Genomic DNA, 19,134 nt, shown 5'->3' with positions numbered 1-19,134 from the left:
TTAAGAATAAATAGGATTTTTAAACTGAAAAATGGGGCAAAAATGTAAAAACTAAACATATTTTGCAGTATTCTTTATAACCATTTCTACATAACTTGTGTAGCTAAAGTAAAATAATGAATTAATTATGTTTTCCTGATTTTAGGAATACCCCATATAGCTAGGTTTCTAAGTAATATAGGGCAAATATAGGCCAAATACTACATAGATGGAATTATTGGTTTAACGCTAAAATTTGCTATGCTTGGATTAAAAGCAGTCACCCAATCCAAAACTGCTACACAAAAGTATATATTTGTAGAATTTATAAACCCCAGGGTGTGTACCTACAGCTATTTTGACACTTTATATTTAACCCCTTTATCACCAAGGGCAGAAAATAAAAATTAGAAGCAATCCCCCCCCAAAGAAAAAACTCAAAAACACTTTATTAAAATAAAATGGTAAAAAAACAAACATTTAAAATAACATTTACTTAAAAATATAATAATAAATACTTTATTAAAATAAATGAACCCTTTTTTACTGTACGTGTTCACTGGGACAGAAAAGGAGAGGCCCAGGCAAGACATTTTAACAAACAATGGCTTGTCACTTTTGACGTGTGATCCCTGTGACTTGGTGTCACAGTGATCACATGACCATAGGCCACATTTTTGGGCATCACTGGACTTCCTCACTACTGAGGCATTCAGTGATTGGCCAATGAGCCTGAGCCAATGAGCCTGAGCATGCATTACCCCATGCTGGGCCGCGATCCGATATAAATCGTCGCCCGCAAAAGCCGGCGACACCAAATTTTGCGCTGGTTTGGTATCCTATATACGGCGTAACCTAGAAGTTACGCTTATATATTTCTGCCTTCGGCCGTAGTTTTTTGGCCCATAGACAGGTATACCAAACCAGCGCAGTTTGGTATCCAATATACAGCGTAAGGACTTATGTGGCGAAAATGGAGAAATCTTACTCCATTTTCACCTCGCCACAAATTGCAGGTGTAGTAAGCCTTACATATTGGAGCCCTGTAGCTCCCTAAACTGGCTGCAAAATACGCATAAGCAATGTCTATCAATCCCTAATAAAGTGTTTAACCCCTAAACCCCCGCTCCCGGACCCCGCCGCCACCTACATTAAATGTCTAACCCCCTAATGTGATCACCACACCACACCCACCTACATTAAAATTATTAACCCCTAATGTAATCCCCCTACACCGCCGCCATCTATATTAAAATTATTACCCCCTAATGTGAGCCCCCTACCCCACCGCCACCTATTTTAACTATATTACCCCCTAATCTAATCCCCCTACACCACCGCCACCTATATTAAATGTATTAACCCCTAATCTAATCCCCCTACACCGCCGCCACCTATAATCAATGTATTACCCCCTAAAATACTAAAATGTCCCTACCCTAAACTAAATTACAAATAGCCCTGAAAAGGGATTTTTGCGTGGCATTGCCCCAAAGTAACCAGCTCTATTACCAGCCCTTAAAAGGGCCTTTTGGGGGCCATTGCCCCAAAGTAACCAGCTCTATTACCAGCCCTTAAAAGGGCTTTTTGCGGGGCATTGTCACAAAGTAATCAGCTCTTTTACCTGTAATCTAATCCCCCTACACCGCCGCCACCTATAATAAATGTATTACCCCCTAATCTAATCCCCCTACACTGCCGCCACCTATATTAAATATATTAACCCCTAATCTAATCCCCCTACACCGCCGCCACCTATATTAAATATATTAACCCCTAATCTAATCCCCCTACACCGCCGCCACCTATATTAAATATATTAACCCCTAATCTAATCCCCCTACACCGCCGCCACCTATATTAAATATATTAACCCCTAATCTAATCCCCCTACACCGCCGCCACCTATATTATATGTACTACCCCCCTAATCTGACCCCCTTACACCGCCGCCACCTATATTAAAATGATTAACCCCTAATCTAATCCCCCTACACCGCTGCCACCTATATTAAATATATTAACCCTAATTATATTAGGGTTAATATAGTTAATATAGTTATTATATTATATATATTAACTATATTAACCCTATCTAACTCTAACACCCCTAACTTAATTATTATTAAAATAAATCTAAATAATATTAATAATATTAACTAAATTATTCCTATTTAAAACTAAATACTTACCTATAAAATAAACCCTAAGATAGCTACAATATAATTAATAATTACATTGTAGCTATTTTAGGGTTTATATTTATTTTACAGGTAACTTGGTATTTAATTTAACTAGGTACAATAGCTATTAAATAGTTAATAACTATTTAATAGCTACCTAGTTAAAATAATTACCAATTTACCTGTAAAATAAATCTTAACCTAAGTTACAAATACACCTACACTATCAATAAATTAATTAAATAAACTACAAATATCTAAACTAAAATACAATTAAATACACTAAACTAAATTACAAAAACAAACACTAAATTACAAAAAATTAAAAAAAGATTACAAGAATTTTAAGCTAATTACACCTATTCTAAGCCCCCTAATAAAATAACAAAGCCCCCCAAAATAAAAAAAATTCCCTACCCTAATCTAAATTACAAAAGTAATCAGCTCTATTACCAGCCCTTAAAAGGGCCTTTTGTGGGGCATTGCCCCAAAGTATTCAGCTCTTTTACCTGTAAAAAAAAAAGAACAACCCCCCCATTATAACCCACCACCCACATACCCCTACTCTAACCCACCCAATCCCCCCTTAAAAAAACCTAAGTCTAACCCCCAAGTGCTCCTTACCTGTCCTGTAGACTGGCGGAGAAGGTCCTGTTCCAGGAGGTGAAGTCTTCTTCCAGGCGGCGGTGTACGGGGGGTCAGATTAGGGGGGTAGTACATATAATATAGGTAGCGGCGGTGTAGGGGGATTAGATTAGGGGTTAATAAATTTAATATAGGTGGCGGCGGTGTAGGGGGATCATATCAGGGGTTACTATATTTAATATAGATGGCGGCGGTGTAGGGGGATCATATTAGGGGTTACTATATTTAATATAGGTAGCGGCGGTGTAGGGAGATCATATTAGGGGTTACTATATTTAATATAGGTGGCGGCGGTGTTGGGGGATCATATTAGGGGTTACTATTTTTAATATAGGTGGCAGCGGTGTAGGGGGATCATATTGGGGTTACTATATTTAATATAGGTGACGGCGGTGTAGGGGGATCAGATTAGGGGTTACTATATTTAATATAGGTGGCGGCGGTGTAGGGGGATCATATTAGGGGTTACTATATTTAATGTAGGTGGCGGCGGTGTAGGGAGATCATATTAGGGGTTACTATATTTAATATAGGTGGCGGTGGTGTAGGGTGATCAGATTAGGGGGTAATACATTTAATGTAGCTGGCGGCAGGGTCCGGGAGTGGCGGTTTAGGGGTTAATATATTTATTATTAGGAGTGAGAGGGGGGATTGCGGATAGAGGGGTATACGTGTCGGGATGATGTTTGGGAGGCATGTTAGACAGTAATGGGAGATTTTATACTTTAGTTTAGTTTTTTTATGCGGCGGCAGTTTCTAAAGTGCCATAAGTCACTGGCGACTCCAGAAATTTGTACTTACGCTGATTTCTGGACATCGCTAGTTTGTCCGACTTACGGCACTTTAGCAACTGCCGGCGCTGTATATGTGATAGGTCGCTGTGCGAGGTGAAACTACGGGCGGCGCAGGTTTCCACGCTTGCGCCAAAACCTGCACCGTATATCGGATCGCGCCCTCTAACTCAGTCGTTTTAGTTTAAAATGATAATCCTGACTGTAGGAAGGAATGTTACCTTATGGGGAGGCATGCAAAGCCTCCGTCACAGAGTAAAAAATGCTGCCAAAGAGGGTTAATTAGTAAAAGCCAAACACTTTATTATCATATCATTAAACGTTAATAGTCCATACAGGACACCATGATCTAAAAGAGACCTCTGACTCATTTTGTGCAATAGACAATGCGCTTTATATGAGAGAGAGAGGAGAGAGTTTTAAATACATTAGAAAACACAGTGCTGGTTCTACAGTGAAGAATCATTTTACTATTCAAATTAGACTTTATTAAGAGATCATAAAAGCTGCATTGTGTATCTAAATTTATTTTCCTGTGTATCACATGAACTGCAGTTTTGTCTATCAGGGATCATGGCAACATTATTTAATTGTTTTGTGAGTAAACATTTACTCAGTTTCTCTATGTTGGTGTTTCACAACACTCAAAGCTATTGCTTAACTTTCACAATGTTACTTTTTTTTTTTTTTTTTAAATCAAATATATATAAAATTTCCCTGGAGTTGCGAGTGTTCATTTTCTTTTTCTTTTTTTTTCTTTTGTTTAAAGGTCTGTTAAACTCAAAATGCAATCCCCCCCCCCCCCCCCCAGAAATTAATTAATGGAAAGTAAAATAGCACTGCAATGTATATTCATTATATTTTGCTTGCTTATGCTTAAATAACTCTATAGTGGAAGTCAAATTCAGTATTTAAGTGTGTAGCAAAATGATCCTACTCTTCTACAATGTATACAGTAATTGCTTATTTGTATGTGGACACCACTACTAATTAATGAGTTCGGCATTTCAGCCACACCCACTGCTAACAGGTGCATATGTGCAGGTGTATATGAAATCTCCATAGACAACCATTGGCAGTACAGTGGGTTGTACTGAAGAGCTCAGAGACTGATGGATGTGGAAGATGTCAGGAGACCACTACCTAATAGAATGCATAGTGCCTACTGTAAAGTTTGGTGAGGAAAGGATAATGGTCTGGGGCTGTTTTTCAGGTCAGGGCTTTGTGCAAGCCACTTAAAGGGACAGTTTATTTTTTTATTGTTTAAACAGAGAAATAATGTATTTACTACCCATTTCTCAGCTTTTCATAACCAACATTGTTATATTTAGACACTTTATAACCTTTAAGTTTGCCTATTTCTAAGCCCCTCTAGGTCGTCTCTTATCTCAGTGCTTTTTATTAGCTTTTTAAATCTTGCACAACAGCCAGACAGTGTTAGTTCATGTGTGCTATATAGATTACATTGTGCTCCCGTGGAGAATGATAATGGCTATACAAGATTGTAAAAAGTGCTGAGATAGGGGGCAGTCTGCAGAGGTTTAGATACAAGGTAATCATAGAGGTAAAAAGTGTATTAATATAACAGTTGGTTATGCAAAACTAGGTGATGGGTAATAAAGGGATTATCTATCTTTGTAAATAATAACAATTTTCAAGTAGACTGTCCCTTTAAGGTTCTCCATACCAAACTTGTCAAACCATATCTTCATACCCCTGGCTTTATGGACAGGGGCACAGTCATGCTGGAACAGGAAAGGGCCTTCCATAAACTGTTGCCACAAAGTTGAAGGCACCCAATTGTCTAAAATGTCTTTAGACATTTGCTGCAATGCATGCTGGTATCAGGCTCAGTGGCAAATTACGGATGCCTCAGGAGTGAGGCTGTTTAGTGATACCCAAAAGAAATTGACTCATGATCATGTGATAACTGTGACAGCCAGTCACAGCGATCACATGTCAAAAATGACAAGCCCCTCCCCTTCTGTCCCTGTGAACACATATAGTAGAAAAAAGTATTACATTTTTTGTGGGTTTTTTTTTACCCCTAAATTTTATTTTCTCCCCTTGGCAATAAAAGAGTTAAACACAAAGTGTAACACATATCTCTAAATAAATACTCTGGGTGCCTAAATTCTACAAATATTTATTTTTGAATAGCAGTTTTGAATTTGGCAACTGCTATTTAGCTTACAGTTTAAGTGTAGCAAATTTAACGTTAAAGGGACTTTCATATACGTGATAGAAAAATGTTGAATAGTGTGTCCCTTCAAGTGCATCTTACGGCAGCAATAACAGTACAAACAGTAAGCAAGGACAGGAAAACCCTTGAGATTTTAATTTAAAATGGTTAATTGTGTGTAGTAAAACAACTTTGCAATATACTTTATTTATTTTGCCCCCTTTTCCTATAATTTAAACCAATAATTCCATCTTTGCAGTATTTGGCCTATATTTGCTATAAATTACTTGGAAACCTAGACATATGGGGTATTCCTAAAATTAGGACAACATAATTAATTTATTTAGAGTTATTTTTCTTTAGAAAACTGCAAAAAAAAAAAAAAGTTTATTTTTGCCCCATTTTCAATATTTAATTCCTATATATTCTTATTTTATGTACCCATATAGGATATCACAAGAAAGTTCTGTTTGTCTGGTAAAACACGTTGCATAATATGCATGGAAGCACTTAAAGGGACAGTCAAGTCCAAAAAAATCTTTCATGATTTAAATAGGGAATGTAATTTTAAACAACTTTCCAATTTACTTTTATCACCAATTTTGCTTTGTTTTTTTGGTATTCTTACTTGAAAGCTAAACCTAGGAGGTTCATATGCTAATTTCTTTGACCTTGAAGACTGCCTCTAATCTGAATGCATTTTGACCACTAAAGGGCATTAGTTCATGTGTTTCATATAAATAACATTGAGCTCATGCACATGAAGTTACCCTGGAGTGAACACTGATTGGCTAAAATGCAAGTCTGTCAAAATAACTGAAATAAGGGGGCAGTTTTCAGAGGCTTAGATACAAGGTAGTCACAGAGATAAAAAGTGTATTTCTATAACAGTGTTGGTTGTGTTGGGAAAATAAGTAATAAAGGGATTATCTTTCTTTTTAAACAACACAAATGCTGGTGTTGACTGTCCCTTTAACAAGAGAGTGGATAATTAAGGATAAAGAAACAGTAAGCGAAAATGCCAAAATTGCCAGTGTCATTTAAAGGGACACTAAAGTTAAAATAAACTTTTGTGATTCAGACACTTTCCAATTTACTTAGATTATCAAATTTTGCACAGTCTTTTTCTATTCACACTTTCTGGGAAGAAGAACCTACTGAGCATGTGCACAAGCTCACAGGGTATACGTATACTAGTCTGTGATTGGCTGATGTCTGTCACATGATACAGGGGTCCATAAAATGAGAGAAAAAAAAAATCTACTGCTCATTTGAAATTCAGAGTAGGTCTTAAATCATTGTCTTTCTATTATGCACTTGTTAATTATGCAATTCTACTGCATTAAGTGGTCCTTTAAGAATGTTACCTGGGGAAAAAACATCAGTCCTTAAGGGGTTAAACAACGTAACATTTTACAATTTGCAGTTTATTTCATTCTCTTTGTATCACTACTGTGAGCTAGCTGAGCACATTGGCTGAGCCAATAACAAGAGGCGTTTATGTGAATTTACCAATCAGCAGCTTGCGCCCTAATGATATATCAACTTTTTTTATACTTCTAGGTAAAAGCAAAGCAAGAACAGGAGATCAAATTGAAAGCTTTTGCCCCGCCTTATGTAAGTATAGAAATATTTATTTAACTGTTTATGAACATGGACATTCTGTATGTTAAAAATATATAATACTTATATCAGGGTCTCATATATATTCAGCACTGATGGCTGCAAACATATATATTTTTTAAATTCCTATTGTTTTTTTCCACTTATAATGATCTATTACCTTTATTACATGGCTTATAAGCTTCTGCGTCCTAAAATTTAGATGATTATCCTATTAAATGATATGTTGTTATGAAGTTCTAGTTTGGCTCTTCACAAACAAATAAAACACAGACTAGACCAAAATGAATATATGGTTTAATGAACAATCAAACTGTAGAGCATTCAACAGTTAAAACCGTACAATACTCTGCTTCTCACCACAGTTTTTGATCTGCCCTACGGGGTTTTACATAAAAATTACTCATTTGGGTAACAGGTAGCTAAATATGAAGACTATATAATAAAAAAGTGGTATATAACACCTCCCAGACATACTCAGCTTCCTTTTTAGGAGAAGTACTTGAAACTGAATGTATAAAGCCTTTATATCAACTGTATGGCCAGTAATAAGGCCTTTAGGCAATTTTTTTTCTTAAAGGGACAGTAAACGTAGATATTAATGTAATGTTACATAATTCTTCACATCCCCTTTATATCAATTTTATGCCCAAATAAACCTCTGATTTGATGCATTCCCTCCGCATCAGACCTCACACAAGATGCATGACTTCAAGGACCTCTTCATGCCAGCTGTATGCCCAAACATCAGACCTCACACATGATGCATGTCTGCAATAACCCCTTTATCCCAGGAGTATTCCCAAACATCAGATCTCATACAAGATTCATGTCTATAATTACCCCTTTATCCCAGGAGTATTCGCAAACATCAGACCTCACACATGATGCATGCCTGTAATAACCCCTTTATACCAGCAGTATTCCCAAACATTAGACCTCACATATGATTTATGTTTGCAGTAAGCTCTGTATGGCTGTAAGATTAGACAGGCATCAGATAAAATGTGTGCCAACCACACACAAACGTAATTGAAAGCCTTAGCAACCTGTTATATCTGCCTATAGCTGTTAAGTATTAAGTACCAATCAGCGTCTGAGATCAGCATTAAACATTTACATAACATGTATTAGCCAATAAAACTTTCTGAACCTTACAACTTAATTATCACGTCATTTTTCTTAATTTTAGGCATTTCAACCAGAACTGTACTTACTTCCTGGAGCTGATTATGAAGGAAGTAATTTTGGGTCTTCAGTTAGCCCAGATGAACATCATTATAACACTGACTATATAGGATTTGATGGATCCTCACCAAGAGTATTGAATGTTCCTGAGAAAAGCCAGCTACTTGAGAATGAGAAATACCAGTCCTTACACACTGAGAGAGTCCAGCCACTGCAAAATGAGATTATCCAGCCTTTACACACGGAAATGGGACAGCCATTACACAACCTACAGAACCTGTCTTTACAAACTGAGCAGTCTACACAACTATACCTAGAAAGGGACCAGCCATTGCATTATGGGAATGAGCAGCTCTTGCCCACGGAAATAAACCAGCCTTTAAATACTGCTAAGAAAACAGTAATATATTCTCAAGAGGAAAAGACTGTAGATATCTATATGACCAGCAAAGATCAAGAGGTTACACAGATTGTAAATATGATGCAGAATCAAACACAGGGTCAACGCAGGAAAGACTTGTTATCACCAAGAGGGAAAGGTATTATTTGTCATAATAACCACAGTTCTGTCACTACACTTACATAGGGTTACCTCATGTAATTTCTTTCTGAAAGGGATAGTCTAGTCAAAATTAAACTTTCATGATTCTGATAGGACATGCAATATTAAACAACTTTCCAATTCCCTTTTATCATCATATTTGCTTTGTTTTCTTGGTATTCTTAGCTGAAAGCTAAACCTAGGTAGGCTCATATGCTAATTTCTAAACCCTTGTAGACTGCCTCTTATTTCAATGCATTTGACAGTTTTTTACAGCTAGAGGGCATTAGTTCATGTGTGCTATATAGATTACAGTGTACTGACAAACGTGGAGTTACTTATGAGAGGGCACTGATTGGCTAAAATGCAAATCTGTCAAAAGATCTGAGATAAGGGGGCAGTCTGCAGAGACTTAGATACAAGATAATCACAGAGGTTAAAAGAGTATTAATATAACTGTGCTGGTTATGCAAAACCAGGGAATGGGTAATAAGAGATTATCTATCTTTTTAAACATCAAAAATTCTGGGTTTGACTGTCCCTTTAAATAAGGAGTTACTATGAGTGGGCATATGTTTAATTTGATAGATATAGAAAAGGAGGTGTGCGCTAGAAAAGAGATAATTAAACACCTCTCTATAAAACACTATCCCAAAAAGTGTCTGAAAAATGTGAAACAATGTCTAAGCTTAAAAAACTTATCATTAGAGAGGGCGCCAGAGGCTAAAATTTATCAGCACTATTAAATAAAATTGTAACAGAATATTTATTAAAATGCAACAGCAAAATACTATAGAGGGACGTCTCCCTATGAGCATATGAACTAATTAGTTAATGATCTAAAAACAAATTGATACAAACATATAACATATGATATTGCCTAGATACAGGGCAAAAGATATTCTTTTTTTTCACTTGTCCAATATGTTAATATTAATCAGACTATGCCCGTATATGAGAAAATGTGATATGATACACCACCTGTATGTGTGCCACAGATGCCAATATTGGAAAAAATTATTGAAGAGAAAAAAAAGTCACTTCAAATGAAGTTGCGATATAAACATACCCAGTTTTGTTTAGGCAAGTGATGGCGGATCCAACAATTGAAAAACTTTTGCCTTAAAATCTAGCCGTAGCTAGCATAAACTGTAATACCTCTTGGTTATAGTAGTCTCCCACTGCTGGGTAAATACTTTACCCTTCTCCGTAGCTTATGTGTCGGTCGGTCTCTAATGGTGAGTTGTTTGCAGCTTCCACACGGATTAGATTCTCCGACTCGTACCACGTGACTGACAGCGTCTGACATCACGGCTTGTTCTCCTGTTCTTGCGCGTAATGTGAACAGCTGATTATCCGATATGCCAGCAAGTGTTTCAGCCAGCAAATGTCAACCTGCACTTAGTGCTTTTGCACGCAGGGATATGATGTTTAATGGGCATATATTACCCTCCAAGCTCCAAGTTGAGTTTCAATAATGGTAGAAATTCAAAAATAATAACCCGGGTTATATTGTTAAGTTCTCAAATACAGATGAGATATTTGTGAAGTAGACAATAAAAGTGTCACAATGCCATGTAAACAGCGTCGCGTTTCGCCCTTCTCTGGGCTTTATCAAGAGAAGGGCGAAATGCGTCGCTGTTTACACTTTTTTTCATAATTAGCGCTAGTTACATTGGAACACTGATATCTTTCAGGAATCCCTGAATATCCCTTGACATGTATATATTTTTTTTTAGAAGACAACCCAAAGTATTGATCTAGGCCCATTTTGGTATATTTCATGCCACCATTTCACCGCCAAATACGATCAAATAAAAAGTGTCAGCCTGCCTGATTTGCACCTTGTTTGCATACAGGTGCCATCACAATTGTGAGTGTTCTCTTTTATATCATTTTTACCTTTTTTACACAGAAAACACTATAAGGCGCCCCTTGTTTTCTTTTTGATCTTTTCAGAGGTGACCATCTCATCTGGTTGTTGAAAGTGGAGCTTGCCTTGTATCCAAATACTCACCTTTTGGGACTATCTCACATTGTATCCTTACACTAGACTTTGATTTATACACACATGGCTGTTTTTGGATTTTATTCATTATATGTATTTGCAGATGATCAATTGTTGACACTTTGTATTTTCCACAATTGTATTCCATTGTTGTTAGGAAAACTAGTGCCACATTTCAATTTGTATCATTTGAAATTGTTATTGTTTAGTATTTTATTGGAAGTGTGCCCCTTAAAGTGAAGGTCAATTTTCATCAATGAGTGCCCGGTTTTTAAAAATATTTTTAAAAACAGGGGCACTTTCATTGATGAAAATTTACATTGCACTGGATTTGAAGAAATACTTACCTTTTACTTCTGCAAAACCGGATCGCCGATCTCAGCCTCAGTTCCTCTGTACTGACGTCAGAAATGACAAAACCAGCTTCCTCCAATCATGCCTTGCACCCCAAAGCGTCCAGCTTGTGATGCCTGTCTGTGATTGGAGGAAGCCAGTTTTTTCATTGCTGTGGTCTACAGCAGGAAGAAGAAGGAGGGGGATCGTTGATCCGGCTTTGCAGGAGTAAAAGGTAAGTATTTCTTCAAATCCAGTGCAATGTTAATTTTCATCAATGAAAGTGCCCCTGTTTTTAAAAGTATTTTTAAAAACCAGGCACTCATTGATGAAAATTGACCTTCACTGGGATTTCTGTCCCAGTTTTCCCTAGAGATTTTACTGATCTAAGGAATCCCTGAGTAATATTCACTAAGATCTCTATGGCTTCCAAAATCACAGGTTAAAACTTCAGCTTTTCTATGTGATTCTATACAGCTAATTAGGGCTGCACGATTAATCGCATATGCGATTTAAAACCACGATTAATCGCAGCGATTTTAAAACCGAGAGGAGTCGCAATTTTTTCCTACATAAAAAATTCCTTTAGAAGTGGCTGTAATGCATTCATTTATTTGTGATTTCTTGCAAAGCAGCTCCATCTAGTCGTTGCTTTTAGCACACATTTGTAAAATGGCTCTTTTACTTTCACTTTCTGTTCTGAGAAGCTGCAGATGAATCTAGAAATCTAAAAGGAGCCCATGCAGGAATGAAGAGCAGAGAAAGCCACTTACTTATATTTCCCCCTAGGGACGTCTGCAGTCTGAAACTTAGGGTATGTAAACATTATGGAACCTCCCACACAATCTCCTGCTCTCTGAGAAATGGCTTAAATACATAGCAGATGCAGTTAACCCCATGGCTTCCAAAAAGGCTAAAACTGCAGTCCCCTCTGCTATTAGCTGCTGGGTTAACTTAACTGCATCTACAATGCATTTTATATCTGCAAGGTACAGCATTTCTGAAAGGAGCAGCCCCCCACTCCTACTGCTATATGCCTGTAATGGATTCTTGGACAGGAGCAGGGCTCATTTTCAGTCAAATTAAAATGTTTAAAAAGAAGAAAAAAATAATATATATATATATGTATGTATGTATGTATGTATGTATGTATGTATGTGTGTGTGTATGTGGCTTACACTGCTTCATTTGTTAATCATACCACTGTCCACAGTTAGAATGACTGTCCAAGAAAACATGACAATGTTGTGTGTCATAAGACCTAATAACTGGCTAGTGGCTACTATTTAATCACATCACAGGCAGCAAATTTATTTTAACTATTTTGTGGGTTTGTATTTTATGCTCCAAGAGTGTATTGAACATTGAGAAACATGTACATTAAGATTCTGTAGTGTTAAATAAACTTTATAATGTAAAATGAAGGTTTTATAGTAATTTATAAAAAATTGCGATTAAATCGCAATCGCGTTTTTTTTTAAAAAAAATTGCAAATTTTTTTTTTGCGCATTAGCGCCCAGCCCTAAAGCTAATTCACTAAAGTATATTGATATGAGCGAACTTAAGTGGATCAGTTGCATAGAATAACATAGGAAGTAACTAAGCTGGAGAAACCAGTTAAGCCGGAGAGACTGGAGAAACTTCATAATAAATTTTGCCATCCTTGTAAAATGTAGGAGAAAAACTCCACAAACTCAAAAGATCTTCCAGGGTCTGAATATATCATATTCAAAATTGATGTAGTATATAAATGTTAATCTCATGAACATGTAGCCGTGCTTAAAGGGATATGATACTCAGAGTTTTTCTTTCATGATTCAGAGTGTACAATTTTATGAAAGTTTTCAATTGATTTCTGTTATCAAATTTACACAGCTTTCTTGGTATCCTTTGCTGAAAAGCAGTTAGCTAGGCTCAGGAGCGTGCATGTGCTTGGAACACTATATGGGAGCAGTTTTGCAAGGATACTTTTAACAATGTTATACATTGTCAAAAAAACTCTTCTGCCATCTAGAGCTCAAAAGTATTCTTGCAAAACGGCTACAAAATAGTTCACCAGACACATGCACGCTACCTACTTAGATACTCTCTTCAACAAATACCATGAGAAATAAATAAATATGATTATAGAAGTAACTTTCTCAAATTTGTTTGCTCTCTCTGAATTGTCATGTCCCCTTTAATAGCTTAGGGAGGCGTGACCATTGGTGCTGCAAGTATAGCTAAACTGCTTTTAGTGGCAGCGCTGGCATCTTCAATTAATTGATTTACTACTGTCTAATTTAAAAAAAAAAAAATGTTTGGGGTTAATTTTTAAACTATAATTGCAAATCACCTCTCTTTCTAGTTAAAAAGTGATGTAGTATTCGTCTTCTATATGTAGAGATTTAACCATTTTTTTTTTTTTAGAAGATATAACCACTGCTGCAAGTAAATCAACAGAACCTCACAAGGTATCGAAAGGGAACAAAAGAAGAGATACAAGGGATTCTGGGGATTCCAGAGTCACTTGGGGGCCGGGAAACTGAACATCCATCTAGAAAACGGTAAATATATATTATCATCACTATTCTGTGGGTTCCTGTCTTTGTTTCTCTGGCATACCTTCTAGCTTCATCAATTATTTTCTCATTATATTCTCGTTACTGTGAATTTATTTTGTCAATGGTTGGCTTGGGTTTAAAAATCTTCCATGAGGGGTGCAGTATTTTTTTACTAATTCTGGATAATTGACTTTTGGGATGTTATTAATCCATTTTCTATAGTCAAAAAATGTTGTTATTTATGTAGTTGTTTGCATCCACCTTTTTAAAGTGTGTAATTGTGACTGTCTCCCCTGTATTCTTATATCAATATCCAGATAACTATTTAAACTATTTGTCTCATAGGTGAATTTCAAACCCAGGCCACTTCTTGCTGGGTGCTGGCACAGAGTCAGACCTTTCTTTTAATCCTTTTAGATAGGCTTGTGGTGGCTCATTTAGTTGACACCCTTTGACCATGGATTATAGCCCATATATTTGATTGTATTTTACGCTACATGGATGTAAACTGTCTGCCCCCAATGTTGTTATTATGCTCTTTTTATTACCATAGCATACTATCTGTTTTACTCCAATCATAGATAGTTATAACACTGCTAGTTATTTATACTAGATGTTTGACACAGATGTGTACTCTATAGCCCTTAAATATCCTGTGTTAAAGGGACAGTCAACATTAAAATTGTTATTGTTTAAAAGATAGATAACGCCTTTACAACCAATTCCGCAGCTTGCACAACTAACATTGTTATATTAATATACTTTATAACATTTAAACCTCTAAATGTTTTCATGTTTCTAGAGCCACTGCAGACAGCCTCTTATCACATGTTTTTATTAGCTTTCACAACAAGAGACTGCTAGTTCATTTGGGCCATATAGATAACATTGTGCTCACGCCTGTGGGGGTTGTGGCTGACAATGCCCTAAGTTGGCTAAAAGGTCAGTCAATAGATAATAAATATAGTAGTCATTTGATCAGGGGGCTATCAGAAGAGGCTTAGATACAAGGTAATCACATAGGTTAAAAGTATATATAACTGTGTTTGGTTATGCAAAACTGGGGAACGGGTAATAAAGGAATTATCTATCTTTTTTTATCAATAAAAATCTTGGAGTAGACTGTCCCTTTAAGTGGCTCCCATTAGACGTACTGATAGAATTGTTATCTCTGAGCCATATAAACGTTGCATGCTTTATAAAAAATCCAGTTTGATCCTCCTTACATCATACATAAAGTCCAATGACTGTAGATATATTAAAATTCCCAGAACATATGTTAGTTTAGTAATGTGACTTAAGTGGGTACTAAAGAATGCTAGAATACCCAGAACATATACTAGCTTAATAAACTAACACACATGGGTACTATAAAATGTGTGTAGTTTATCCTACGTTGAGCATTTAAAAACATCTATATGGATCTTATAGTTTATATTACATTGAGCATTTAGTAATATTTATATTGATCTTAGAATACCTAGACCATAAGCTGGTTTGGTTTTGTGACATATTTGGGTACTATAGAATTCTAGAGTACCCAGAACATATCTTTGCCTAGTAGTGTGACATATATCAATACTATAGAATGCTTAAAGTTCATACTATGATGAACACTTAGATATATTTATATTTAAAAATTAGTTTCCACACTGTACTTAGGTGCTCAGCTTCCAATATATTGATGTGTTCTCAATTTGATATATAGGTAGCGTTTAAAAACTATTTGTTTTGCTTGTGCTCTCCTGTATTGGGGGGCATATACTGTATGTACACTTTGTAGTAATATCTATATTTTAGAGAGACTGATTATATGTATTTATGCTGTATACTTCCCATGGAGAGGACTTAAAGGGACAGTCAAGTCAAAATTCAACTTTCATGATTCAGATGGGGCATGCAATATTAAACAACTTTCCAATTTACTTTACTCAACTTACTTACTCAAATTTGCTTTGTTCCTTTGGTATTTTTTGTTAAAAGCTATACCTAGTTAGGCTCATAAACTGATTTGTAAGCCATTGAAGGCTGCCTCTTATCTTAGTGCATTTTGACAGTTAGACAGTGCTAGTTTTTGTGTGTCATATAGATAATATTGTGCTCACTCCCGTGGAGGTATTTATGAGTCAGCACTGATTGGCTAAAATGCAAGTCTGTCACATGATTTGTGATAAGGAGGCAATCTGCAGAGGCTTAGATACAAGGTAATCACAGAGGTAAAAAGCGTATTAATGTACACTGCTGTTATGCAAAACTGGGGAATGGGTAATAAAGTGATTATATATCTTTTTAAACAATGACAATTTTTAAGTAGACTGTCCCTTTAATTACTTTTGTACAATCTTTGTTTATGGAATTATATATGCTTATCTTGGGTCGTTTTGTTGTAATTTTGTATGGAAACTAAAATAAAAATCAAATTTAAATAAACAAATAAATATTCTCAAGTGCACTAACCCGACATGAAAATACATCCCAATGTTCTTCACATAGCAGAATATGTTCTATTTATTTATAAATATACTAGTCCTAAAGGGCCCGTTCACACCGGGCCATTTTTTGCAGTCAGTGGTCCCCACCACTGGCGTTCTCTCCCTCTCACTCTCTTTTGCTTTCTATCTCTCTCCCCCTCTCTTTTGCACTCTCTCCCCCTATCCTCTCTCTCTAGCTCCCCTCTCTCTCTCTCTCTCCCCCTCTCTCTCCCTCTCTCTCTCCCCTCTCTTTTTAGCTCTCTCTCTCCCCTCTCTTCTCTCTCTCTCTCTCTCCCCCTTCATCTCCTCTCTCTCTCTATCTCTCTCTCTCTCCATCTCTCTCTTCTCCCTCTATCTCTCTCTCTCTCTCCCTCTATTGCTCTCTCTCTCTCTCCACTCTCTCCTCTCTCTCTCTCTCTCTCTCCTCTTTCTCCCCCTCTCTCATCCTCTCTCTCTCCCCCCTCTGTCTCTCCTCTCTCTCTCTTGCCCCTCTATCTCTCCCCCCTCTCTCTCTCCCCCCTCTCTCGATCTCTCTCCCCTCTCTCTCCCCCCTCCCCCCCCCTCTCTCTCTCCCCTCTCTCTCTCTCCTCTCTCTCTCCTCCTCTATCTCCCCCCTCTGTCTCTCTCTCACTCCCCTCTCTCTCTCTATCTCCCCCCTCTCTCTTTTTCTGTCCACATCTCCCCTCTTCTCTTCCCCTCTCTCTCTATCTCTCTCCTTCTGTCTCTTCTCTCCCTCTCCCCCCCTCTCTCTCTCTCCCTCTCCCCCCCTCTCTCGTCTCCCCCCTCTCTCTCTCTCTCTCCCCCCCCTCTCTCTCTCTCTCTCTCTCTCTCACCTCTCATCTTCTCACCTCACCTCTCTCTCTCTCTCTCTCTCTCTCTCTCTCTCCCCTCTCTCTCTCTCCCTGTCTCTCTCCTCTCTCTCTCCTCCCTCTATCTCTCTCTCTCTCTCCCCCCTCCCCACTCTCTCTCCCCCCCTCCCCACTCTCTCTCCCCCCGCCCCTCTCTCTCTCTCTCTCTCTCTCTCTCTCTCTCTTCCTCTTTCTCCCCCTCTCTCTCCTCTCTCTCTCCCCCCTCTGTCTCTCCTCTCTCTCTCTCTTGCCCCTCTATATCTCCCCCCCCTCTCTCTCTCCCCCCTCTCTCTATTTCTCTCCCCTCCCTCTCCCCCCACCCCCCCCCTCTCTCTCTCCCCTCTCTCTCTCTCCTCCCCTGTCTCTCTCTCCTCTCTCTCTCCTCCTCTCTCTCCCCCCTCTGTCTCTCTCTCTCTCACTCCCCTCTCTCTCTCTCTCTCCCCTCTTTTCTCTCTCTCTCCCCCTTTCTCTCTATCTCCCCCCTCTCTCTTTTCCTGTCCACATCTCCCCTCTTTCTCTCTCCCCTGTCTCTCTATCTCTCTCCCTCTGTCCTCTCTTCCCTCTCCCCCCCTCTCTCTCTCTCTCCCCTCTCCCCCCTCGTCTCTCTCCTCTCTCCCCCCTCTCTCTCTCTCTATCTCTCTCTCTCCCCCCTCTCTCTCTCTCTCTCTCCCCCCTCTCTCTCTCTCTCCCCCTCTCTCTCTCATTCTCTCTCTCCTCTCTCTCTCTCCTCTCTCTCTCTCTCTCCCCCCTCTCTCCACATCTCCCCCCTCTCTCCACATCTCCCACATCTCCCCCCTCACTCCACATCTCCCCCCTCTCCCCACATCTCTCCACATCTCCCCACATCTCTCCACATCTCTCCCCTCTCTCCACATCTCTCCACATCTCCCCCTCTCTCCACATCTCCCCCCTTTCTCCACATCTCCCCACATCTCTCCCCTCTCTCCACACCTCCCCCCTCTCTCCACATCTCCCCCCTCTCCCCACATCTCTCCACATCTCCGCACATCTCTCCCTTCTCTCCACATCTTCCCCCTCACTCCACATCACCCCCCCCTCTCCCCACATCTCTCCACCCTCTCTTGAGCTGTTTGAGCTCTCTCCACGGCCCTTCACGGGCCTTCACGCTAGGCTCCGCCCCCTTCACGGGCCTCCGCGTTAGGCCCCGCCCCCTTCACGCTCGGCCACGCCCACTTCTGCTCGGCGCAGTCGGCAGAACAGTTAGGGACTTAGGCCAGGTGTGTTTGTCCTCGTGCTGTCTCTACTGCGCATGACAGCTTCGGACAAACACACTTGGCCTTTTATAGTATAGGATATTTCTACATATATCAGATGGTATTTTGGTACAATAATATCTATACCTATATATATATATATATCTATATATATATATATATATATATATATTATATATGATTATATATAGGTATAGATATATACAGTCTCAGATATATATAGGAAATACTTAGAACATATTCTGCTATGTGCAGAACATGGAATGTGGAATTGGAATTTTTATTAGATGGTGTTATTATGAGCGTGCACTTGTAAATGTATTTTTTTAAATGTATTTTTGATGTGTTTTGTGACACTTTTTGGATTAGCGAAACAGATAACCAGATCTCTGAGGTTGCGCTATCTGAAGCGCTTTTAATTCAATTGCCCTCAAGCGATTGCGTTTACTTTCAACTTGTAATACGCCCACTATTTCCCACGTGCAATGGTTAGCGCGCCATTCATAATCTGGCCCTTAATGCATATAAATATATATTATTATTATTATTATCGGTTATTTGTAG

The 19,134-nt window shown here is 38.3% G+C and overlaps 1 protein-coding gene across 1 annotated transcript in view; it reads left to right on the top strand.

The window, feature by feature from the left end:
- SPATA1 (spermatogenesis associated 1) overlaps positions 1-19,134 on the top strand; it is a 78,963-nt gene that overhangs the window by 16,069 nt on the left and 43,760 nt on the right. The window contains exons 4-6 of the mRNA XM_053693181.1: positions 7,344-7,397; positions 8,596-9,130; positions 13,890-14,019. Of these exons, the coding sequence (XP_053549156.1) occupies positions 7,344-7,397; positions 8,596-9,130; positions 13,890-14,019 (719 nt within the window). The remainder of the gene's footprint in view (positions 1-7,343; positions 7,398-8,595; positions 9,131-13,889; positions 14,020-19,134) is intronic.

The sequence above is a fragment of the Bombina bombina genome, chromosome 10, assembly GCF_027579735.1.
Source record: "Bombina bombina isolate aBomBom1 chromosome 10, aBomBom1.pri, whole genome shotgun sequence".
Taxonomy (NCBI): Eukaryota; Metazoa; Chordata; class Amphibia; order Anura; family Bombinatoridae; genus Bombina; species Bombina bombina.
The sequence above is the reverse complement of the archived record's forward strand: the minus strand, read 5'-3'. Positions and strand labels throughout refer to the sequence as shown.